Source organism: Lissotriton helveticus, chromosome 12, assembly GCF_964261635.1.
Source record: "Lissotriton helveticus chromosome 12, aLisHel1.1, whole genome shotgun sequence".
Taxonomy (NCBI): domain Eukaryota; kingdom Metazoa; phylum Chordata; class Amphibia; order Caudata; family Salamandridae; genus Lissotriton; species Lissotriton helveticus.
The window spans coordinates 817,920,246-817,946,121 of record NC_136073.1 but is presented as its reverse complement, the minus strand read 5'-3'; the positions used below and the strand labels follow the sequence as shown (position 1 = coordinate 817,946,121).

Sequence of the window (25,876 nt, the reverse complement as noted above, 5' to 3'; positions counted from 1 at the left end):
GTTTGCTTGGACAGAGTTTTAAGGAAAGCACAGGCACGTGCGGACTCCCCAGCCAATGAGCACTCCTGAAATTTGTTCAACGAGCCAATGAGCACTTCTGAATTCTGTTCAGCCAACCAGAATTTGCCGAAGTACTGACAATAAACCAATCCTAGGTCACTCTACAGACTACGTGTCCGCCCCGGTCCCCGTGCGACTTCCGGTTTATGTTCAGCGTTGCCATTGGCTGTCATGCGAACCGGAAGTGTTGAAACGAGGGGACAAATGCCGGCCGTAAAAAGATTTAAAAAAAATAAATAAACGAACATTGACCTTTGTACAGGCTGTTCTGAAGTAGCAGACAAGTGGTCAACTTCACTGTGCAAGGAGAAAAGAAGGGGCGGACAGGTGTCACCTTTATTGTGCCAGAAGAAAAGATTCGAGTTACAAGTATGTGTGTCTGTCTTCATCTTTTAATAGCAATTAAAATATCGGAGCTGCTCCCCTCCCTCCCCCAGCACCCTGAGACCCTCACGGGTGAGTACGGGCTATAATTTCCCTGATTGATTGTTTTAGTGGGTCAGGCTCTGCCTCGGCCTATTACGTGATAGATAAATGACGAGCATGTGGAGAGCGATGCGTACTGTATTGCAGGTGAGTAGTTTTCAGGAAGTATAGACTTGTATATTTCTGTACTCCAATGTCTTGACACTTTGCATTGGAACTTATTTTTCTGTTTTATGACCAAGCCTCTATGTGTTTAATCAACTATTGATAATGTGTGTACAGCGGGTAGATTATAACTAAGACAGTCGACGTGTATTAAAAAGTATGGGAATTGTGATCATGAGTACAATAGGTGCGGGGACAATGAACATGAGAGCTAGTTCAAAGACGTGGCTTAAAAGAAAATTTTCTGTAACTATTTTCCTGATCTTTCACCTCAAGGTAACGGAAACTGCATATAAAATATCTCATTCTAAATGAAATGCAAGTTAAATTAATAAGTGGCAAATGCACTATTTTACATCATGAAATCACAATTGATTCCTGTGATCAATACAGATGTCTGTGTGTGTGTAACCTGAGAGAGACAGAATTGAAACCTGGCTGGTTGATTGGGATAGAGTGGCTTATGTTTTTGTAGTGCTACAAGGTCCTAGTTTGTGACAGAAAGCACTTTGAATATTGTATTGTATTTATATAGCACTTACTACCCCTGACAAGGCGTGTTACTTTACTATTTTATGTATAATAGTATGATTCATTGGGCATGTCAAGATGGCGCCCATGTTTTTCACCTTATTCGAGAGGTTGATCGTCCTTTGTCTATTTTTATGCACCCTGGTTAAAATGATGGTCTGAGTGACGCTTCGGTAAACATAGAAAAAGGTTACGACCGAAACGCGTCTGTTTGCTGTGTTTGTTTTGCAATAAATTGATTCTATTGCAGGACCGGAGGTTTCAGATTATGCTTCTCAATCTTTACTAGAAGCTCACAGCAGCCAATGAAAATGCTTGCTTTTCATATTAATAACGTTAAACACTACATATCCCATCATGACTAGCATATAGGCACGCCCCCCTAGTCCATAAGAGGCCTCTGCCTGCCGCCATCTTCCTCTTTCTTTGCTGCTCACAGCAAGAGCTAAGTGCACTTTGTTTACTCCCTCTGCTATGGGCAATATTATTAAGAGTACTGATATTGACAGTGATGTAGCATAGTGGCTAAAGATCAGTTCATAAGATTTTAATGTTTAAAACTGTGGGGTTATGGACAAGGAATTGTCATCATTTTTACCTGTTGCGGAGTACTCTGAAGTGTGAGGGGGTGTTGAAATCGAGCGCTAGCGTCGCGGCGCATAGCGAGCCTCTAATATTTCCTCGGTGGTTTGAAACGCCCGAGTGGCGCGAGGTAGCGGCGGTCGCTGACCGGGGGCAGACGGGCACCGAATAGCACAGTGAGCCTCTATTGTCCCGGCTGTTTTTCCAAAGTAGCGCGGCTCGCGCATGCGCATCGGCATCCCTAATAGGCCGATGACGCGAGTAGGGTCCGGGTGGCTCTCGGCCGTGGCGTGCGCCTAAACGCGCTGAAATTGGGCTAGTTTCTAATAGGTTTTCAGTCGCGTTTGGGCTACACGTCACGGCGCGAACCTTAAACTGTCATTCATAGCGATTTTGATGTAATTGAGACAACGGTGATCCCTCTGCTCTATCGAAACGCCTGAAAAGGTAGTAAAATATTGTGGCCAGTATTTAGAGTGTGCACACGCTCTGTGGATCGTGCATTGGCCTGGGTCTTTGGCCCCTTTGACTACAGCTTTGCTGAGGGGGTTTTGAACTTTGTGACATTGAGTGTGCTTCAGGGCTGACCCTCCTTGTGGCTGGACAGTGTGTTTGCATATCTTCATTGAGGTACGGTTCAGACAAGAAACACCACTGTAATGGCAGAGTGGGAACAGTACAATGAAGACTACGCTGAGGAGGAGGTGTATGATGGACAGCAGGAAGCCGTCCTTGAAGACAACATAGTCAATGCATTGGACGCATCAGTTCAATCATCAGTCAATAGGGCTATGGAGACTACGGTCCCGCAGACAGTACTACAAGCCCTAGCCACAGCCCTCCGTCCAATCAGGAAGCTATTGGAGGGCTTTGCCAAGAGGCATGGCTACGACAAGCCACAAAAGAAGAAAGCGGTCGCTTCCACTTCTGGTCAACCGTCAGTTGACACTGCCACATGGCCTCATGCGCAGGCTCTAGCTACCCTTCCAGACACGGCAGAGCACTCCTACTCGGGGAGTAAGGCCAAATCAAAGCGTAAGGTCCATGTAGATGTGGACACAGACACTGACACGGACACTTCCACGAACACAGACACGGATACCTCTGAAGAGCATCCACCTCCAAAGATGGCGAAGACGGCGCCAGTGAATGCTCCTCAGGTGATCACACCTTTTACATTTGATCAGTCTGACATCATGCATCCCAGGTCACAGGACTGGGTGCCACCTCCGGCGGTGGCTGCGTATATCCACGACAACCTCAGACGGAGCTTCCCTAGGGAAGTCAGGAACCGCCTCAAATCGGAATGCCCGCGTCCGGACATCCCGGACAAGGTAGCGGAGACGCCAGAAATCGACGCGAGTCTCTTGACTTTCTTGAAAAAGTTTTCAAAAGACCCCAAACGAGGCCTGGATAGGGCATGGTCAGGATGCCAGGACAACATGTTGGATGCTGTCGGGCCTCTGGCCAAGATTCTAGAAATGGCTCTAGCAGCCAAGGAGGGTTCCTCCCCTGTGGATCCGGACGTGCTAGCGGGGTGGACCCAGCGACCATATGCTTGCTGGGCAACGCAAATTGTGCCATCTCCTCTGAAAGGAGAAAATCGCTGCTTATGAAGATGGACACTAATTTGACGGAATTAGCGGATGCGGAGCCGGGACCCCTTGCAGCGGGTCAATTATTTGGAGACAAATTTGTCAAGGACGTCTCAAAATATGTAGGGACATTTACGGCGCTGGACAAAGCGCAATCAGGCATTAAGAGGGCTCTAAGCCAGGGAGTTTTTACCAGGGCCGGACGAGGCGGGGGCCGCTCGTCGGGCCGAGGAGGTCCACAAGGTTCCCAAAGAGGAGACTTCGGCAGGGGCAGGAACGAGTACGATTCCACCCGTGGTGGAACCTTCTACCCCTCCCGCAGGAGGTTCAACAGGAGCCGTTATCAGTCCAATAACAACAGGGGGACCTTCAAACACCAGCAGAGCTCAGGTGAGAGTAACAGAGGTTTATCTTCTTCCTTTAGGGGGACGGACGCAGCATTGCCTAACGCAGCGGCGGGAACTTACACAGGATGCATGGGTGTTACAAACAGTTCAAGGTTTTCACTTGGAGTTTTATTCTCATCCTGTTCAATTGGGGCTTCCTGCAGATCTCCATTTTTCCCAACAAGATCTCAGTTTTATAGACGAAGAGATCATCGAGTTGCTGCAGAAACACGCGATAGCACCGGTCCATCAAGGACCTCGCGGTTTCTGCAGCAATATCTTTGTTATACAGAAGAAGGGAGGCGGAAACAGATTGGTTCTGAACCTCAGAAACTTCAACCAGTTTCTAACTTACAATCATTTCAAGATGGAGGGCATCCATCTTTTAACAGACCTACTACAGGTAGGAGACTGGATGGTCCGTCTGGATCTGAAAGACGCTTACCTTTCAGTTCCAATTTTTCCCCCGCATCGCAGATATCTTCAATTCCGGTGGAGAAACCAATGGTACGAATATTTGGTTCTGCCTTTCGGGCTCTCCTCGGCTCCTTGGTGCTTCACCAAGGTGATGAAGCCAGTGGTGGCATACCTCCGGGAACGGGGTATTCGCCTCATAATCTACCTGGACGACATCCTGATAGTGGATCAGTGCCAGCAGACACTCTTGCGACACCTCAATCTGACGACGACATTGCTTCAAAACCTGGGTTTCGTAATCAACACCAGGAAATCTGTCATGGTACCGACTCCGGTGATAGACTTCCTGGGTTTCACGATCGACTCCATGACAGCGCAGCTTTGCCTTCTGAAGGACAAGCTCAAGGACCTGAAGAAGGAAATCAGGAGACTCCTGAACGGTCAAACAGTTTCACTCAGGGCGATTGCCAGAGTGGTAGGAATATTGTCGTCGTCAGTACAGGCGATATTCCCGGGCCCTCTCCATTACAGGGCCCTGCAACAGTTGAAGATCAGACACCTACAGAAGGGACTATCGTATTCGTACAGTATCCCTCTCACACAAGAGGTGAGAACCGAGCTGCAATGGTGGCTGGGACACGTAGATGCCTGGAACGGCCGAGCTATCTTCGACTCTCTCCCAGAAGTAACAATAGAGTCAGACGCCAGCCGGTGGGGCTGGGGAGCACGTTGCGGAGACATCTCCACAGGTGGCAGATGGTCTCCAGAGGAGCTGTCTCTTCACATAAATTGCCTAGAGCTGCTTGCGGGGTCGTTCGCGGTGCGGACGTTGTCCCCGAGGCAGACATCTTGTTGTATCCTCCTGCGATTGGACAATGTGTCGGCGGTGAGGTACATCAACAAGTTGGGCGGCACGAGGTCGTCAATGCTTGTGCAAATAGCCAAGGACTTTTGGCACTATTGTCTAGAAAATCAGATATCGATAATTGCGGAATATCTACCGGGTCAGTCCAACCAAGTGGCGGACTGGAACTCGAGGTACCTCAGGTACTACAGCGACTGGAAGTTGCTCCCGAGGGTGTTCCGATGGCTGGAGAGGATTTGGGGTCCGTTCAGGACTGACTTATTTGCCTCCAGACTAACTTATCAGATAAGCAGGTTCTTCAGCTGGCGACCAGATCCGATGGCGCAAGCGACGGATGCATTCCTCCAGGATTGGACGGAGGGGATACAGTATGCCTTTCCTCCCTTCACGCTGATCCCCAGAGCAATGTCTCAAGTGATCAAGCAACAGGCGGAAGTAGTCATTGTGACCCCGTGGTGGACGTCACAGTCATGGTTCCCCAAACTGATGCAGTGGAGTTGCGATCGACCCAGACTCCTCCCGATAGGAACAGCACCCACTGGTAATGGAAGGCAGACTACAGCTGATGGCTTGGAGGCTTTCAGGGAACAGTGGCAGTTGCCAAGTGTTTCGGACAAAACTTGCTCTTTCATCAAGCAGGCATGGGCACCATCCACGCGGAAAAGATACTCCTCGGCCTGGAAGAGCTGGGTGGATTGGTGCCTGGAACGACATCTGGATCCCGTGGGGGCAGAACTACCCCACGTGCTGAATTTTTTATCGGATAAAGCTTCCGAGGGTTTGGCTTATAGGTCAGTCAATAATTTTAGGTCGGCCATCTCAGCAGGCCATGCTCAACTAGATGGAAAACCAATAGGCATGCACCCAGTGGTGTGCAAATTGCTTAAAGGAATCAGGGTGGCAAATCCACCGAAGCCCAAATACACCGGGTTGTGGGATGTGTCGCTGGTTTTAGAGTTATTTAACAAATGGCCGGTAAATTCTCTTTTATCCAGAAAGCAGTTGGCAGCTAAACTGGCCATGTTACTCTGCCTCTCGGCATGCAGGAGGTCATCGGACGTGCGAGCGCTGGAGATTACAGGTAGAGTATTTACTCCGGAAGGAGTTTATTTTTCCATTTCAGGACGCACCAAGACATTATCTCGACATATTTCATATAATGCTTTTCAAGAGAATGACAAGTTATGTGTTGTAAAATGTTTGAAAATTTATGAGGAATGTACAGCGGCTAATAGACCGCAGGGCTGTTCTCAGTTATTGATTGCCATACAAAAGCCTTTTAAAGCGGTGGCAGCTGCCACCATTGCCAGATGGCTTCGTTATGTCATGAAGGAAGCTGGTGTAGACGTCACCATTTTTGGTGCTCATTCAGTCAGAGGAGCCATGGCCTCAAAGTCATTTATGTTGGGTTCCAGCATTCAAGATATAATGCGTAGTGCAGATTGGTCATCAGAATCGACCTTTAAAACGTATTATTATAAGCCGGTGGGGGATATTACCTCTGTTGTATTTAATAAGCGTTAAACAAGCATAATCTGAAGCCTCCGGTCCAGCAATAGAATCACAAATTTGCAAGCATTCGCGACAAGAATTTGCAATTCTATTAAGGACACGGAGGCGAGGATTATCCCACCCGGCATGTTATGTATAAATGCTTGCCCACCCAGTGGTTATGGTGGTTACGGTCTCATATCCTTTATTCCAGGTTCTGATAAGAAGAACGACTGAAGGTCAAAGAATGCCAGGATATTGCGCCTGAAGATGTTATGTTCTTCCACGTTGGAGGAGTTGCAAGTTATCCAAGTTGTTGTTGGAGCTGTTCGCCTAAAGAAAGAGGAAGATGGCGGCAGGCAGAGGCCTCTTATGGACTAGGGGGGCGTGCCTATATGCTAGTCATGATGGGATATGTAGTGTTTAACGTTATTAATATGATAAGCAAGCATTTTCATTGGCTGCTGTGAGCTTCTAGTAAAGATTGAGAAGCATAATCCTCGCCTCCGTGTCCTTAATAGAATTGCAAATTCTTGTCGCGAATGCTTGCAAATTTGTGATTCAAACGGCCCCCGCGAGTGCTTTCTTCCTGTGGATGGAAATCTACCTTTGGATTTTTGAGCGGTAATTGATATGCGAGTGCACCCTCGCATTGTCAGCACCCGCCTGAGAGTGCCTCGCACTGGTGTGTGGTGAGCGACTATCTATATATATATATATATATATATATATATATATATATATATATATATATATATATATTATACATTACAAAAAACAACCAGAAATGTGGAACTATGCTGTCATAATGAGACTAACTTTATTCCCAATGATTTCATGATTATAATCTTGGTACATATTACATTTAGCTCTGATTGTGAATTGACCAAATGGAATAAAAATCACTGTAAGTGCAGTATATGTTCATTTAAGGGACTGACAGTTCTCGGAATATTACCAAAGGTGCATATTCTTTTAAGGCCAGAAGAAAGGTTTTGAGTTTTTGTTTACATTTTTTTTTTTATTGCCATTGTCTGTCACCTCAAAACAGTGTTTCCGTGCTTTAAAATCAGTAACCCAGCCTGCCTCTTTGACATGTCCTTTGTTTCAGGTGTCCCAGAACCATGGACCCTATTGGCTTTTGTGAATAACAAACATTATTCCCAGTCTTCCATGCTGCCTGGATTTGGAGTTGGACGAAGCATCCTGCGCCTTACTAGGCTTTGTGCGCATTTAACAATGCCCATGGTGACCAGTGCTGATGTGGTTAATCCACCCCAGGAGGACATCACTGCTGCTATCCTGATCATTGGGGACGAAATTCTGAAGGTGAGGTAGAAGAATGCACGTTTTGACATTGCTTATTAAATATAGAGCTGCCTGGGGGAGGTCTGCCTCAATATACTGTGCAGGGTCCTTCAGCAGTCCCTCCCTCCTTCCCAAAAGTCCCAAAACATGCATTAACTAGATGTTTTCTACCCTAAACTAATAAAAACAAGGTTGGATTGGTGTCAAATGTATTGAAGGGTGTACTAGAACCAACAGGTGCAGAATCATCTGCGTACACTTGAACTTTGTACACAGCCGCCATTTGCCTTGCTCTGGTTTTTCAACGTTCTTTTGAGGTGATGGTACCATTGCCATATCCTGTACACCATTGGGCTTTCCGCTGACCATGTGCCATTGCTACCCTATTTGTTTTATTATCGGTAATATACTTGCGGTTACCTTTCAATAGTATGGGGATATTTTGGGACAGGTTCTAATCCTACATAGCAAACATTCTTCTGATGTTTGGTGCCCTCTTGTGTTTGCTAGATGGAGTTTGCTCCTCCTTTGAGGAACAAAACATCCCTAGAATTTCTGTCTGCTGTAGATTTTTAGGAGGAAAATAAGCCAATGTGCAGTATTTAGTAGGGGATAGGAAGATAGAAAAGCTGTTCCTCTGTAGTTTTAAGTACTGGGTGATATGTTTATAGCTTCAACATTTTTTTTGTGTTGATACAAATAAACTTCATCTTTCTAGAGCTTTTTATTCATTTACTATATGTTGTCTATGGCAGAGAGGTGTACTGTCCAATTATACATCATGAGATGGGGCAGTTATCCCAAAGTATTACAAAACAACTACAGTAGCTCCTTTCTAGCACTAGATAACAAATGTGCTTTCTACAACTTGACTCACAAGTGCCTCAGAAAGGACTCGCCAATGGCTTAACATGCTTTGCGTGGACTAGCCATAAACCTGGGACTTGTAACTTGCAATAACTTTTTTCAAGCTTTGAATTACGAATGTGCTGTCTGCAACTTGACTGACAAGTGCCACAGACGTGATTCATCAAAGTCTTAATATGCTTTGTCTCTACACGCACAGATCAATTACTGTATCTCAGAATGGTTTGGCGTGAAAGAGTCTCTAAAGAAACCCTATATATCTGGTAACATGACAAAACTAGGGTGTACATCTCAGCAGGAGTGTGAACTAGTGGTGTGGTAACATTTTTCACTTTGAACTTAACATGCAAAGCTAAAGTAATGTTCAGCGCAGATTATATGTATATGTCAGGGGACCTCAACACTGATTGTCGAATCGCGGCACACAGGAATTTAAGTTGAATATTATGCTTTCGCCTTTGTAAGCATTTTATTTGAATGCAAATCCTGAAATACTGAATGCAGAAACTGACATTTTATTCAGAATCCAAGTGTAGGATGTCCCTCGGAGATTAGAGACACGATTCCCAATGATAGGAGTTCCTGAATTAATGTGAAAGGTGGCATTGCTTTGATTAACATCGTTTTAAAGGATGGCTTTAATGCGTGTTGTTTGGTTTGTAGTGTTTTCAAAACTTTTGAATCTCTTTACTGCAGTTGAGGACATAAACTGTATTGCAGTCCAGTTTTTACATGTGCCACTAAGATGCATGGAGGAACTGTGGAACATAATGACCTTGTTTAATCACAGGAATAGCGCTCCGAGACACTGGCTGGAAGTTAGTTTCAGGTGAACTCATATAGAGTTTTAATTTTGTTGCTATTGACAATGTGAAGCTATAACACTGGTCTAATACTTCACTACTAAATTGTTCTATGTGTGTCCCGACGTGGTTAGTATTTTACTCCTTAGAAAAGTGATTTTTTTTTTAGGTCTATGATTGTTGATGTTTAAATAGAGCACCAATATGGCACACTTTAGGTTGATAAAGACAGTCTTACTGCCGAAACGCATCTCTCCGGTGTTCCAGTGCCTGAGGTGACCTGACTCGATAAACAGGTCTAATGCCCCTGACTTCGAGTGCCAGTTCCCTTTCTTGTAATGAAGTTTGGGGAGGACTTTTGGATATTTCCAGCGCTGACACTGCTTTCAGAGCACCGTCAGCAATGCTGCTACCTTTTTTCTTTGTGTGTGTGTATGTGTGTGTATATATGTATATGTATATCTATATATGTATATGTATGTGTATGTATGTATATGTGTATATATATATATATGTGTGTGTGTATATATATATATATATATATATATATATATATATATATATGTATGTGTATATATATGTATGTTTGTGTGTATATATATATATATATATATATATATATATATATATATATATATATAGCGTAATGACGAGTTGATGCGAGCAATAAAAAAGATTTATGCACATATTCAGACAGAGTCCGTGCCCATCCATCCAAGCAAAGTGGGTGTTTATTGGGAATTATTGTGATGAAGTTTCAAGGATGATATTTATTCCATATGATTAGACGCGTTTCGGCGGACAAGGCCGCCTTGATCACTACATCTCCATTCACCGAAGTGAAGAACCATTTTATAGTCATGGGTTACACACTCGTGACACACAGAAAAAATACGTGAGTTGTCATCGTAACGGGCGGGGAAGTGATGGACATAGTAAAGTGTGTGACAGAAAAATTGCAAGTCATCGTAATGATATAAAATAAGTTAAATCACTTATGAAGTAAAATTATAGTGCGTTTTCTAACAGGCATCTGTCTACAGCAATGGTAAATACATTTAGTTGATTTATACTTTTGCTCACTTATTATTCACAATCACATGTAGCACATTTCACAAGTTGGCATAAAGAAAATACCCGGCTCCCGTGACTAGAAAAGTGTGTGTTGCGTGCGCATTCTGTAACCGCGGAAATCTTTTGAGGTAAGCCATGACCTGTGTGTCTGTTCGGCATACGAACTGTTCCCGCTACCGCTGCCTAGTTCAAAAATTTTTCCTTTACTGCTGCTAGCATGCTAGTGTAATTCAGGTCCGAGGGGTTTATCGCTAGTGCGAATAGGCGAGCCTGCAAGTGTCGTGCTGGCTTGTGGTGTACTGGTGAATGTTCTAAATTCCTAATGCGCGCATGTGGCCCCAGTGGGCAAGAGTTACGTTTCTGTGTTTGGAAACCATTCAACTTGATGCGGCCGGGGAGTGAAATGAAATGAAAAGAGAATTTATAAAGCGCTAACTGCCACTCCTAACTGAGTCTCCTGGCGCTACAGTGGGGCTAACAGTGCTGTTAAGTTAGTCCGGCCTATTAAAATCAATTGTGTGTGAAGTGCGCCAGATAAAATGAGAGATGCAAAAGTAAATAAAGGAAAAATTAAAGACAAATTGTCGGTTGGTTTGTGTAATCGCTGTGCACTGTGCAGTGAAACTAAAGATTACTATGTGTGGTTTGTCATTATGTGTACAAGGTGTAGCTATGTGTGTATATCCAAGGGATGGTGAGTAAAGATGTTATAAGAGGGGTGGGGTCTGTTTACTGTGAGCACGAGGAGGTTTCAAAGGCTGGATATGTAGTTGTAAATTGTATTGGTACTCAGTGCTTAGAGATGGACGCTCAAAGCTTCATCCGCGTTGAGCCCATTCGGGATCTTACAATTTAACATTATTATGTACTTTTATTCCAGTCTCCTCAGGTTTAGCAATCGGTTTCCTCCTCTGGAGTGTTTCTTGACATTATCTATGACGAAGTATGTGAGATCCTCTGCCTTGCCATTGTGGTGCGTATTTATGTGACGTGCCACCGGGTATGAGGGGTCATCATTTGTAATGGCTCTTAGGTGTTGCAAAATTCTTACATGGACAGGGTGTAGTGTGCTTCCCACATACAATTTATTGCATGTGCAACATAATACGTAAACTGCAAAATCTGTTTTGCAGTTGTAGTGATCTCTGAAATGGGGGTTTTCTGAGTGGCAAGCTGACTGATTTTGTGCTGGTTGCAAGTTTGCATGCCTAACATTTGGCACATTTAAAAAAAACCCTGTCTGTGCTTTGAGCCAATTATTCCCTCTGTCTTGTGTTGGGGCATTGTTGACTAGTTCATCCCTCATTGATTTGGCCCGCCTGAAAGTTAGTTGTGGTAGTTTGGCACATGTCGGGCCTAGAGTGCGGTCACTGCGGATGAGCGGCCAGTGCCGGTACAGGATTTTGACGAGGTTGGCGTGGTACTTGTTGTACCCTGTGATGAGTCTGGGGGTGTTTGTCCTATCCTGCTTGGATTCTGTCTTGCTGGATGTGTTATTTTTAAGCAGATCTTCCCTGGTGCGCAACTCGCTCTTCCTCCTGTCTTTTTCTAGTGTGGTGTTTTTGTAGCCTCTCTGGCTGAGTCTCTCAAAGAGGCTGGATGTACATGCTTGCAGGTCTTTGTTTGTACTGCAATTCCTCTTCATCCTTAAACACTCTGCATAGGGGATGCTCTCTATTAGGCTAGTTGGGTGGAAGCTTTGTGCATGCAGGATGGCATTTCCTGCTGTTTCCTTCCTATAGGTGCGTGTTTGGACTTTGTTTCCGTCATGCTAAAGTTCTAAATCTAGGAACACAATTCTCTCACTGCTGGTGGTGCACGTAAATTTCAGGTTGAGTGTGTTGATGTTGATGCTGTTTGCAAAGTCCCACGCACTCTGCCTCAGCCGCGCCAGAGGATAAAAATATCGTCTATGTCGCGTCGATAGATCACAACATTGTCAGACATTTCCGCCCGGTATTGTCTTGAGTACTTGCTCCTCCCACCAGCCCATATGCAGATTAGCATAGCTGGGGGCGAAGCAAGTACCTATGGCTGTGCCCTGTGTCTGCTTGTAAAGGAGTTTGTCGAATAAAGTCCACATTTGTAAAGCGCACAATCACCCGTAAGGGTCTCTAGGCGCTGGGGGCCGTCGGGAAGATTAAGCGAGCTATTGCCCAGAGTCACATGGTGCTGGGCTAACCTGCCGCCGGAGCCGGGGATCGAACCGTGGTCCCCAGATTCCAGCGTCAGTCGCCCTGGCCGCGGCGCCACACCTCTTCCCTATAGAAAAGTGTTGTTTTCTAAACACCATTCTGTCATGTGTAAAAGCATCCTAGTGTGTTGGTGGAGTTTGATGTCTCTTGTGCCTATGTCTTATGCTTGTATTTAAACTTTGAACACCCAGTGTTACAAATACAAAATCATTATGCCACATGCAGTCTGAAATGAGCGACAGAAAATGTCCAGTGTCTCTTGTGAATGCAGGTAGGGCCTTGACAAACGGTTGAAGGAAATGATCTACAAATCTGCTGGTATTTTCGAACAGGCTGCCGATGGCCGATATTATAGGTCTGCCTGGTGGGCATCTGATGTCTTTGTGTACCTTCAGGATTAGATAAAGTTGGGGGGTCACTGGGTAGTCATTCTTGAGAAAATCTAATTCATGTTTTGTGATCAGGCCTTTGCATCTACATTCGTAGAGACAAGTGTGGTATCTTTCTTTGATACTGGTTATGTTCGTGGTGTTGGTCCGTATGTAGCAGTTTTTGTCTTGTAGTTGGGTCATGGCTTCCTTATTATACATATCCAGCGGCCAGAGTACCACGTTTCCACCTTTGTCAGCGCAGCGTACTACGATGTCTGGTCTCATTTTGATTTTTCCCATTACTTTGGAGTATTTAGATCTCTGGTTTTGTGATCCTTTGTTGAATCCGTTGCTGCTGGTTTGCGCTAGAACTTTGAGATCTTGAATGACTTTATCCGGGAATATGTCTGTTATCCTTCGGCATCAGTGGGGTGAAAGCTGATTTAGGTTTGAATGGTGTCTTGGTTGTAGCAGTGATGGAGAGCTCCGAAATGGCTGCTGCTTGAGTATTGCTCATAGTCTCTGTATATATATATCTCAAACACCAGTCTTTGTTTTCCTTTACGAAAGAGACAGCCAGGGCACACATTTCATCAAGTCTGTACCCTTTAATTTAAGGTACGAAGAAGCTGTGCTTTGAAACGTGTCAGATTTTCTTTATTGTGCCTTAAATTAAAGGTTACATGCTTGATGAAATTTATGCCCTGGCTGTCTCTTTCGTAATCGAAAATAAAGACTGGTGTTTGATTTAGGGTTTGCCACTCTGTCAGGGCAGCCGTCGCAAGCAGGCGACGGAATATGCAGCGGGAGGGATTATATATATATATATATATATATATATATATCACTTCGTTTCTTCTTACCACAACTCCTTATGGATGAAGTCACAGCACTGCAACAGGTTAGTTTAAAGATATATTTTTTATTTACACACCATGTGCAAATTAAAGTGCATCAAATAACGGTCTACGCGTTTCGGCTACTCCTAGCCTTCTACTGGACCATAGAGTCCTGTGGTCTAGACCCCATTTTTAAAGTGCTCAGTGCTAAGTACCCTTTTCCCTTTTCTTTGTCATCTAGACCGTCAACCCTGCACAGTTGATTGACAGCATATTTTTACAGCCATTTTGGTAGTTCATATCCTTGTAAAGTACTCTGTTCATAGTCAGATTTTGTCAAAAACAATTTTCCAATCGCTATTTACAAGTTTATAGCTTTACAGTCATTCCGTTTTGAGCATTATAGAATTTTCATTTCTAATCACCGGTGTGATTGCTCTTTATATATAGGATAGGTGTTATATATATATATATATATATTCTGTAAAGTACATTTTTGGGATAAGGTTCCTGAACATGGTCATGCTCAAGTGCTTTTGTACACCCCTCATCCTCCCCCAACAATTTAATTTATATATATACATATGTACACTAATTACACCATTTTACACTTTATATAGGACGGTTTTTATGAAATTGTGTACATATTAATCATTATTAATTGTTGGGATGGTGGTATTTTTAGAATGGGTGTTCTTAATGACCCTTGAGTGTTCATGTAAAGTACAAAATTTAGAATTCTTACGATCATATCTTAATCACTCATTGTCCATGATCCTTTCTCCCACATAGCAACAGTTCAATTAGTTCATATAAATGGCCTCAAAGAAAATGTTCTAAACGGAAAGTTAAACCAATTTTCTCTTGGTGCGACAATTATCTGGCTGACCTCATCTTGAGATTCCCAAATTCCCCCACATTCATTTACACTATTTACAATGGTCCTTCTCTGTTTCGTGAATCAGAATACTCAGTTCCCATCCTGAATATATTTATCCAAGATGTACGTGAAGTTCTGCATCCAGATTATGCCCAAACGGAACCTCTGTGCCCATGTCCAAAATCATTCGTGATTCCAGTTTCCGGAGTTGGAGAATTCGATCACTCCCTCTTTCTGAAATTTTGCTTAATCTGATCCCAGAATATTTCAATAGGGCCTGGTTGCTCTGATGATATTTCGCAAAGTGTGTGGCCATCGGGTAGTTTGGGTCTTTGTTCTTAATTGCCCTCAGGTGTTGTAGTATTCTAAGTTTCAGTTTATTGATCGTACTCCCGATGTACAGTTTGTCACATGGACATTGTAGTTTGTAAACCACACATTTGGATTCACATGTGATGTGTTCCTTTATTTTCTCTGTTTGGCCATTTTTGAGTTTGTACTCTTTGATGTTTACGCCGTGTTCACAGGCTTTGCACTTATAACACTTCCAAAACCCAGGCGATGTTAGCCAATTTTGTTTCACTGGTTCTCTCACCTCCAGATGACTTTGGGTTAGGATATCTCTCAAAGAGGGGGTTTTTCGATACGTGATGCTTGGAAAAGATGTTAACTTCTCTTTTAGGGTGTTATCCAGAAGCAATACTTTCCAATGTTTTTGTAATGCTTTTTTTATGTCTTTACTTTGGTTGTCAAAGTCCATGATTAATCTCGTCACTTCCTTATCCTGATCAAATTTGTTACTGAAATCACTTTCAAACCTTCGATTGTTAGGTATGAGCAATTCCATTCTTTTCTTTGTCATCATTCTGGAATTTGCGGCAGATATAACCTCCTCCGGGTAACCCCTTTCAAGGAAACGAGAACTCATTTTCCTTATTTCCTCATCTAGGTCCGCTTGTTCAGAGCAGTTTCTCTTGGCTCGAAGCATTTGACCGTAGGGGATGCTCCACTTCAATTTGACAGGATATCCGCTGTTTGCGTGGAGAATGCTATTGCACGCCGTGGGTTTCCTGTGGATCTTGGAACATAATTTTCCATCCTTCACAAATATTTCCACATCCAAAAAGATTAGTTGAGTGGAACTAATATTTGAAGTAAAGTGTAGATTGTAATCATTGACTTCCAGGGATTCAATAAATTGTTCTAGTGAACTGTTGTCACCATCCCAAATGACGAACAAGTCGTCTATAAAACGACACCAAAGTTTAATCCTGGAACCATTCGGATTTTTCCCCTCTTCTTTCACCACCTCGCTTTCCCAAGCCCCCATCAGAAGGTTGGCATAGGTGGGCGCAAAAGATATCCCCATCGCGGTGCCCTGTTTCTGGAGATACAATTTCCCCAAAAACAAAAAGATATTATGAGTCAGACAGTAGCGTATGTTCCAGGAAATTCACTGATCGATTCCCTAGTGCATTTTTTATGGCTTTTAGGCCATCCTCATGGCGTATAGAAGTATAAAGTGAAGCAACATCAATGGTTGCCATCAGATAAGTTGGTTTCCATTCACTTTCAGAGAGTCTTTTAAGGAAATCCATTGTATCCCTCAGAAAAGAGGGTAGGCCAATCACATAGTTCATTAAAAAAATGTCAATGAATCTTGATGTTGATTCTAACAGTGACCCTATGGAACTCACAATTGGTCTTCCTGGAGGTCGTATAAGGGATTTATGCACCTTGGGCAGGAAGTATATTGTAGCCACAATTGGATTCTCTGTTTTCAGATAACAGTACTCATCAAAGTCGAGTAAGCCCTTTTCTTTCCATTCCAATAATAGAGTATGGTATTCATTTGTCCATTCATCCATCGGACTCGTTGTCAATTGCTCATAGTGTTCCTGGTTATGGAGTTGCCTGTTTGCCTCCTCGATATAGGATGAGACATCTTGTACCACTAGGTTGCCACCTTTATCAGATGATTTTATAATAATGGTCGTGTCGTTTTTTAGTTCAGATATAGCTGCATATTCTTGTGGTGAGAGATTCTGTTTCTTTTTCTTAACAGATTTATCTGTGATTTTAGTTATCTCTTCTACCATTATCTCGTGAAACAGGTCTACCTTATTTCCAGGTGGGAGTTGCGGACAGAATCGTGAACTTCTTTTCAGACCACTTTCTCCTCCATAATTTGTTGGTATACCTAGTGTATCACAGAATTCCACTTCCATTTGTGATGAGATAGTGTTGTCTTCTTGGCTAGTTGAGGGTGTTTCCTTAATGGATGCCAAGGTTATCATAGCTGGTAGGTCCTTTTGTGTTATAGTCGACGTCGGTGTTTTTGTTTTGGGGATGTTGGATTTCCCATATTCTTTCTCTGCAAAATATTTCTTTAATTTTACTTTACGGCAACATTTATATAGATCAATGCGTGCATTGGGTAAGTTCATATTTCTTGTAGGGCAAAAGGAAAGTCCTTTATTTAGCAATTTCAATTGTGCATCCGATAATTTCTTGCTTGAAAGGTTTATTACTATATTACCAGATGTCTTCATCTTTCTCCTTGCTACTTTTGCTTTCCTTTGCCTCTTTTTGGTTGTTTGGCTCCTTTTTCCACCCCTTCTTGTTCTTGGTTATATATATATATATATATATATATATATATATATATATATATATATATATTCACCGCTCTTCTTAATGTAGGCTAATATCAAATACCACGTATGTTATGTTCTAGCCATTTATAAAGTGCGCGGCTACTCAGAGTGTCCTGGCTCTGGCAGAGGGGAAATCGAGTCGTAAAAGGGGTTCTAGTTAAGAAGGTGGGTTTTGAGCTTCTTGGGCAAGTAACTTGGGCAAGAGGTTATTTACAGAGGTGAAAATCACATTGGAGTAGTATGTTAAAAAACAATGTGAAACAAATAAGCATTATATTTCATACCAGAACAAAGGAATCTCTTTTGACCAGTCTAAAAATAAGAAGGGTCTATATGCGAATTAGCAGTTTAATCCAGGGTATTCCAAGTTTTTAAATGTCTAAAGAAAGTTTTGACCTTCTATGTCACTGATAATTGGAAAGAAGGCAATACCTACTGTCAGCCTGAAACCTCAGTTGAAGTCAGACTCTGTTGTGATTCTGCCCTAAACCCTCTTCACCACAGCAATAGCTCAAATGATGTAACCAGAGCACCATCACCTCGGACTTCTTAATTCCCTCTACTGATTGGTGGCCATTTTGAGACCTCTCTTTCCTCCTGTGTGGGGGAAATTAACATGCTTCAAAGTATTTGACTGTTGTCAGCTGGATACTTGTTATTGAGGTTTAAAAAGCATCATCACTATGTTGCGTGGGTATGATCTAAAACACTAGGTACACAATGATGTGAGGCTAAGGACGGAAAGTCTTTGTTAGTATAAAAAAAAGACATTTGGGGTTCACCCTTCAGATGCATGGGATTGCAAGAAATATGACTGTCTTTCAGTGGAGTATGTACCTTCTGATTTGTCTAGAAAATATAGCTTCGATTTGTCCAGAAAATATAGCTTTGTTTGTTGTTCGGTGGATAATGAGAACTGATGTTTTGTCTTAGAGCTATATAAAACCACACTGTGAAATAAGCTCCTGGTCCTGATAGACTTCAGTATAGGTGATTCCGAGAAGTCCAATGACGAGGACACCAACCATTGTCTCAACCACTGTGATATTTGATAATGGCGCCAAGATTGCGTGTTCCCAATTGCAGATTCAGTACATGGAGAACTAAAGGATTTTTAATTCCTATTGTGTAGTTTTTTGTCTGTTTGTGTGATTGCATTCTCTATGCAGTCATTCCAGTGGATACCCGAGCCACCAGTAACAAGACTATCATTATGCCATATTGGCGTCGTAATTGTGTACTAAAGGATCAACAGTAGTTTATGATGTGCTTTGTTGCAAACAGACAAACTGTCCCTGATCACTAGGTTGCCTTTTTTGTGTGGTAGTGACCACGTTTGTTTGGAGAAGACAACACTCCCAACCATATGCAACATTTATGTTGCATGTGGTTGGTGCCATGGTTTTTGACGAAGGTTTGTCAGTCTGGTTTAGTTGAAGGTCAAATCAGAAGATTCCATAGGCAGTTATGCCAGACCACATGACTCATTATGGGCACATAATATGCATATTTTCAGTCTCTCTCCTTCCTCCCCATATACAAGATAAGATATTCACATTTATCTGTGTCAGTAGATGTCTGGGGTCAATAATGGGAGAATGCCAAGTGCATAGTTGTAATCAGGTGCAGAGTTCACCTTGACGGTCTGAATTTTGCTCCATATGGAAGGGTTGAGATGGGACCACCTTACAAAGTCATTCCGATTCTAGTAGCAAAGGGGTGTGGATTACATTGACTATTGGTTCCAAACTCCTTGTAAACTGCATGTGTAAGTGCTGAAGCCATTGGGAACCAACGTCACAATATTAGTAGTAATTGATGCCAATTCATAAAAGGGCGCAAATAATCAACCAGACAATTTTAGGCTAATTGCCTTCTTTGACATCGAGGGCAAATGCGTCATGAAAACCCTAAACAATGAGCTAGAAGAATTGGCCAACTCAAAGTCTTTAATTTCCATGACCCAATCAGGTTTTAGACACGGACACGCTACTGAGGTCAGCTTAATCATTCTTTCATCTCTAATCAAGGCCGCTAGCATCAAAGACGCACCACTGCTGTATGTAGCATCAATCAACTTTAGACTGAGACTCTGGCAGAAGCTGTTCAACTGGGGAATTTTGGAAAATTTATTCAGAGCCATTACAAGTCTTTACACTGGGACCTGTGTGCGAACGAAAACTTCAGCAAATAGTGACAAACCATAAAATCTGAACTAACAGAGGTGTTAAAAAAATGCATCCTAGCGCCGCTTCTGTTTAATCCGCTTGTGGCAGATCTAAATGACACCCTAGCCTCAGTCCGTGCCTTGCCCCCAAGTTTGTGGGCACACATCCTTTGCCTCCAGTATGCCAATGCATACAAAAGACAATGTCTCAACCGGTAATCATTCACAAGGCAATTTAAACTAAAATAATTAATCAAAAGGAGAGATGGAAAAAAGGGAGACCCACTGAAATCGTAGGACAACAAAAGGTTCTTATTTGCAAGTAGTTATAACAGCACTACAGTACATTGTATGTATAAGTAACCATAAGTAGGTTGTGCACGGCACGTGCTTGTGACAGTGAACGGCGCAGTGACACAATGAGGTGAAAAAAATGCGAGAACGGCACAACAATACAACAAAATTTGTGGTCAATAACGAAAAGATGCTATATACAAGGTAAGTATTCCGCATAAAATTATTTAAATTGACCACATTAAAGCGAGAGGTAACGCTGGGTGGTCGAAGGAGTTTGACCTGTCTGAGTTCAGGTCGTCATCAGGACCAGGTTACTTGAATTTGTAATGGTGCTGAATAGTAGGAGAATGGTCCAAGTTGTAGGGCGAAGGAGAGAAGGCTCTCCAGGTGAAATCTGCAGGAGTATCAAGCTGGTGGGGCAACGTAGGACTGATTACAGTCCCCGTGGAGTGCAAAACGAATTTGTAGGCAGGAGCGGAAAAACAGGATGAGAAGTTTAAACCCGAAGTCCAGGCAAGTAGATGAACATCGGCTGATTTATAACAAACAAGGTTGTCGAAGGAGAAACTATCCTCGTGAGGGAAACCAATTCTTGCAAGCCGATGTAGAGTGAAGCGGGCGGAGAGGCCCCCCCGTCAGCAAACTGCTATGAACACTAGTGGTCTACGGGAGGGAAAAAGCGAAGCCGCGGGGAGTGATCGCGGTCAGAGCGGAGGGCAGTAGATGAATGATAGCTGACGGGCAAAATGAAGCGTCCCGTCAAGGTGCCCAAACACAATGGTCCAACCATTGGTTGTTTGTAGCGATTTGCTGACGTGGCGCCTCTCCGCCCGCTTCACTCAACTTCTTGTATTAAGTACCATATAGTTAAGCAGTTGTTTTTCTTTCATATCTTTTTCTTTAATTTTCTCTCTTTCTTGTGGCTTTTGTAACATGCCCTCTCAGTTGTCTGAAGCTGTCGGGGCTACCAGTGTACACAGTTTGGACTTGATTAATCCCTTTGGGAAATGCTAGTCTCTTTTAGTTCTGGTAGGGGCCCATGCTTCCCATCCCATAAATAAAAGACCGAACCCTAAGGTCATTCCAGTGCACTTAGTCACCTCAGGTCCCATCCTGGGATGCCTGGTAATTAACTCATGCCCACTCTCTGCAAATGAATGATGGCCACCCAGATTCTCCCTCTGTTGCAACCAGGTGGGCTGTGCAACGGAAACCAGGAGAGAAAAGGAAGAACAAAGTTATTTTGTATTTTCTTTTAATAGCGACCTCATAACCTTCATTTCTGCTTTCCCTCATGGAGCCGCTTGGGTGTAGAACAGAAATTACTGGTCAGCCATTCTGAGCTCTTGTTCGCTTTCAGCACAATTGTCAAAGTAGACCTTTCATTGAGCCAGAGATGTGGCTCAGGCCAGGCTCAAACTTTCTCCGGCTGACCCACTTCTACTGGTATAGGTTGGTGGACTCATGAGGGAAAAAAAGGATCCATGGAGAAGATTTCATGTGTTATTCATTATCTGCGTCGTAGGGCCTGGTGTCACATCCACAAACATAGAATCCAAGAAGCCTTCCCCGTCACCTAGTTCATAGTATTATATAGATTTCTGTTGTAATCATGGTTGCTGGTTCAAGAAGTCCAACCTGTCATAGTATTTCAGGCGGGGTCGGAATGTGAAAAACTTGTTACCTTTTCAAGATACTTTATGGTTTTGCCTACTACTCTGCAGACACTAAGTGCCCGTTAAGTCGGAAAGGAGCATTCTTCTCAGCAGCGAAGATTACGTCTTAGGCCTGTTGGTGGCACAGGATGCAGGCAGTAAGAGGTCAAAGAAGGTTGAATTTGTTTGAGAGTGAAATATAGGTAAATGTGTGGTTGTTCATGTGAACCTTTGGATGATTGGTTCTGCTTTCTGGATGTAGCATCTTGAGTTCTTTATTGTTCACACACCTAGCGATAGCAGGTGATTCAGTCTGCTTCTTGTGGGATCATCTTGTAATGAATCAGTTCTTCACTGCCTTCCTGAAATCCAGGTGATCTTTGCTGTTTTGTGTGTTTGCTGCAAGACCGTTTCAGAGTTGTGCTGATTGTACAGAGAACAAGGTTCCACCAACGCATTTCTTCTTGTAGAAGGCTTTGTCAGCTGGGGTTCCAATCTGGAGTAGAGCAGTGTCTTCCTTGAAAATCTTTCTACGATAACTAGGTGAAGGCCAGGCATCTGCCACAGATGGCCCTATGAGAGTGATGCAGAGAGCCTTGAAAGCTGAGCTTCTGGCTCCGGGAAACCAGTGAAGAGCCTTAAGGGTGGGTTAGATGTTGAGTGTGAGAGTTGTTTTGGTCCAACGTCTGGATTCTCTGCAGTCCTCATGGCAGAAAGCATTGCTGCTTGTATATTCACTCCCCAAATCTGAGGTTATGATTTTATTGATCATTTTCAAAAGCATGGGTTTTTAGTTATGGAGATCTCACTTTACTAATATACTATGTGAAGAGATTAACCCTTCTGACAGTCTCCTATTGTAGTTTTAGTTTCCCATTTACATAATATGAATTTAGCTTACTGCCGCCAAGCACTACCTGCTTCAGCTTATTTTTCTGGTGTGTGGGTCATGGGGTTGAAACGGTGAGGCTCAGGAACTTGTTAATAGCAAAATATGTTAAGGTTAAAATACATTTTGAGCAAACTTCTGTGCAGCATTGGTTATCTCTAAACTTCTCAGAGTTCACACTTGGGCGGCATGTTTATAGTTCAATCCCATTAAATAATTTCCCCCCTATGTTAATGTTCTCTTTAGGGCCATACTCAAGACACCAACTCCTTCTATATGTGTCGGAAACTGCGCTCCTTGGGGGTGAAAGTGGAGAAGATCTCGGTGGTCCCCGATGATGTGGCTGCCATTGCGTCAGAGATATCCGCCTTCTCCTCCTGCTTCACCTACGTCCTGAGCTCTGGCGGCATTGGCCCAACCCATGACGATGTCACCTTTGAGGCGGTTGCGCAGGCTTTCGGCGAGGAGCTTTTTCCACACCCTGAGTTGGTTGCCCTGGTGAACAAGTTCTTTGGTGCTACTAACGAGGCCTGTCCTGAGATGAAGTTGGCCCTGGTGCCCCGCTCATCACAGCTTAACTATGGCATAGACCGACGCACTGGTGCCGGCTTCAAGTACCCATTGGTAAGCGTGCGCAACGTCTATGTGTTTCCAGGTATCCCCTCGCTTATGCAGCGAGCCATGGAGAGCCTGGAGCACTTGTTTGTGAATGACACAAGGCACTTCTACTGCCGCGAGGTGTATGTCAATGCAGATGAGATCTCCATCGCCCCTGTGCTAAGCCGGGCAAATAACGAGTTTAAGAAGCGAGTTAATCTTGGGTCCTACCCTGACTGGGTGAACAATTACTATCGAGTGCAGCTGCTGCTGGACTCAGACTGTGAGCAGAACCTGGATCAAGCGTATTCCTTCCTCATGGACCAGCTCCCAACTGGCATTGTTGTGCCATATGTGAAAGATCCTGTGAGCCAGGCGGCTGCTGAAGTGTATCAACTTGCTAAATCAGGTAAAGTTCAGTATTCCTAGGGGCGGGGGGGGGGGTCTTCTAGACATGGAGCCTTCTATGTCTTTTCTTTATCTAACACTAAATGCCTGTGATACTGCCTACTTGTGAGGCTGAATGCTTCATATATGTGCATTTACTTTGTCCAGTATTCCAAGCTTGTGACACTGCCTGCATGTGAGGCTGAATGCTTCTTACATTTGCATTTTCCTATTCCAGTATTCCATGCTTGTAAATACTGTCTGCTTGTGAGACTGCTTCTGATACATGTTTCTCGTTTGTCCAACAGTGCATGCATCTGGCACTTCCAGCTTTTGAGACTGAATGGTATATAAATTTCCTTGTTCATCTTTCCTTGCAAGTGATACTGCCTGCCTTTGGGGCTGCGGTCTTGTGATATAGTCCTTTTCTTTGCCCCGCATTCAAAACTTGTGACCTAGGCTGGTTGTAAAACTGAAGGCTGCTTGATTAATAATGCAGCTTTTGGTGTTGGTGACTTTTAAAATTACTAACGTATGGCTGTGGCTATAGAATGGATGCAATTTTTGTGAACATTTTTGACCAATCCAGTCCATTTTTTTTTGTTTAAATCCCCCCCCCCCTTCTCTCGTGGATACACAAAATCAAATATTATTGTTGAGCAAATGTTTTACAAAACTCAGTATTGCTTATCCAGGCACACATACTTGACCTCACTTGTGTTTCCGTGAAACATTTCAGGATTTACATTCATGTGTCGGGGACAGGCGTGTGCACCGTTGGGAGCAGGCGGGCTGCCTAGAGCATCTGTACCTGACAGGTCTGCAAGGCAAGCATATCTCTGGGTACTCATGCCAGAAAATACAATTAACGAGGTTCTATTGTAGTGATGGAGACAAAGCTCCTGAGAGCAAAGATGAGCTGCCTTTTCATTGCTACCTCTTTTCTTGCCAACAATTTGAATTGCAAATAAGGGAGTTATTAAAAAGAATGCGGGTGCGGATTAAGCACTACTCAAGTCTTCTGGAGTGACATACTGATAAAATGTTTAAAAGTTTTTCTGGGAGAGTTTACAAGACGTAACGTATTTGTTTATTCCTGTGTGTGGCATAAAAATTAAGTAAACCTATTGTGTTGCAGGTTTGATGTTAAGTGGTCTTTGGTTATATCAACATTTTCTATCAATTATAGGTGTTAGTTAGGGTCGGTGAAAGCGAGGAGACCTTTTGTGGTCATTACAAGAATAAAAATTGACCGTTTAGGGCCATGGATTGAAGCTGTGATAGGTCGTGTTTAGGAAGTCGGATTTCTGACATGTATGTCACACAGGCAGGAACACAACCTGGCAGCAATATCAACTAAGTGGTGAATAAACGAGCAGGCAAAGTTGATCAGAAGAGACATACATTGACGGAGACCATTCTTGTCTTGTGAGTGAGTATCACTTGCTTGTGCAACAAGAAGAAAAGGTGTATCTGCGTAACTCCTTTCAAAGTGTAATATACATTCATTTGCACGCCTGTTAGAGGTCTTTGCTGCTCCTACTTAGAAGCTCCCTCAAATGCCCCTTCCCCTACTCGTCCTTCCCCACCACCTCCTCAAATTCATTTGGGGGAATAGCTTCTGATTATACTTTTCATGATCATGTCCAAGACGCTGACTTGTGTACAATGGAGGCAGCGATGGTGGCGTCAGCCATATCGCTTTTTTTCTGGCGAGAGGGAGGTGAGGCAAACAACAACGGCCGGAGAGGGGACAACAGCAGGGAGATGATGATGGTGGGAGGAGGAGGAAGGGAGGAGGGCAAGCAACAAAGAAAGGAGCTGGAAGGCTGGGTGCAAGCAACAACGTTGGAGCCAACAAGAAAAAGAGGGTAAGCATAAATACTAGAGCAACGACCTCTGCGTCATCGACTGCGCATCAAGAGTGGGCCAACAACCACGGGGCATGCAATAACATGGAACAGGACATGGGGGTGAGCTAGACGGCCTGCAAATACATGCACACATATTGAGTGTTGCAATTAAAGGGTGGATAGTGCACAGTGGGTTAACCCTTCGCCAACCTATCAGCCAAGGTGACGTTTTTGGCTTGGTTTCATTATGTGTTCATATTATTGTAGTGGAAGGATACAATGTAGTGTCAGATGAGACTTTTTGACAACTCATTTGTTATCACTCCATGTTGTGGCCTGCTGCCCTCCTACCATCACCTATTGCAACTACATCAGCCATAAACGTAAGATCACTGAAAACCAGTGTGGCTCTAAAAGTATATACCTTGGCTCTGCCATCGCCAGCCTGTGCCAACTCTTGGCAGGAGGGACCTAAAACAGCTGGCAGGAGGTGCCGCGTTCTGCAGGAGGGGGGTCCCA

General features: G+C 43.6%; 1 protein-coding gene across 2 annotated transcripts in view; it reads left to right on the top strand.

The window, feature by feature from the left end:
• Window positions 1-225: 225 nt before the first annotated feature.
• The window catches only part of FLAD1 (flavin adenine dinucleotide synthetase 1), a 114,016-nt gene continuing 88,365 nt past the window's right edge, over window positions 226-25,876 (top strand). The window contains exons 1-3 of one of the 2 annotated variants that reach the window (XM_078671066.1): window positions 226-429; window positions 7,630-7,847; window positions 22,767-23,526. In XM_078671066.1, the coding sequence (XP_078527192.1) occupies window positions 7,692-7,847; window positions 22,767-23,526 (916 nt within the window). In that variant the 5' untranslated portion in view covers window positions 226-429; window positions 7,630-7,691. Of the gene's footprint in view, window positions 517-7,629; window positions 7,848-22,766; window positions 23,527-25,876 lie in introns of both variants that reach the window. The other variant, XM_078671065.1, reaches the window with a different exon arrangement.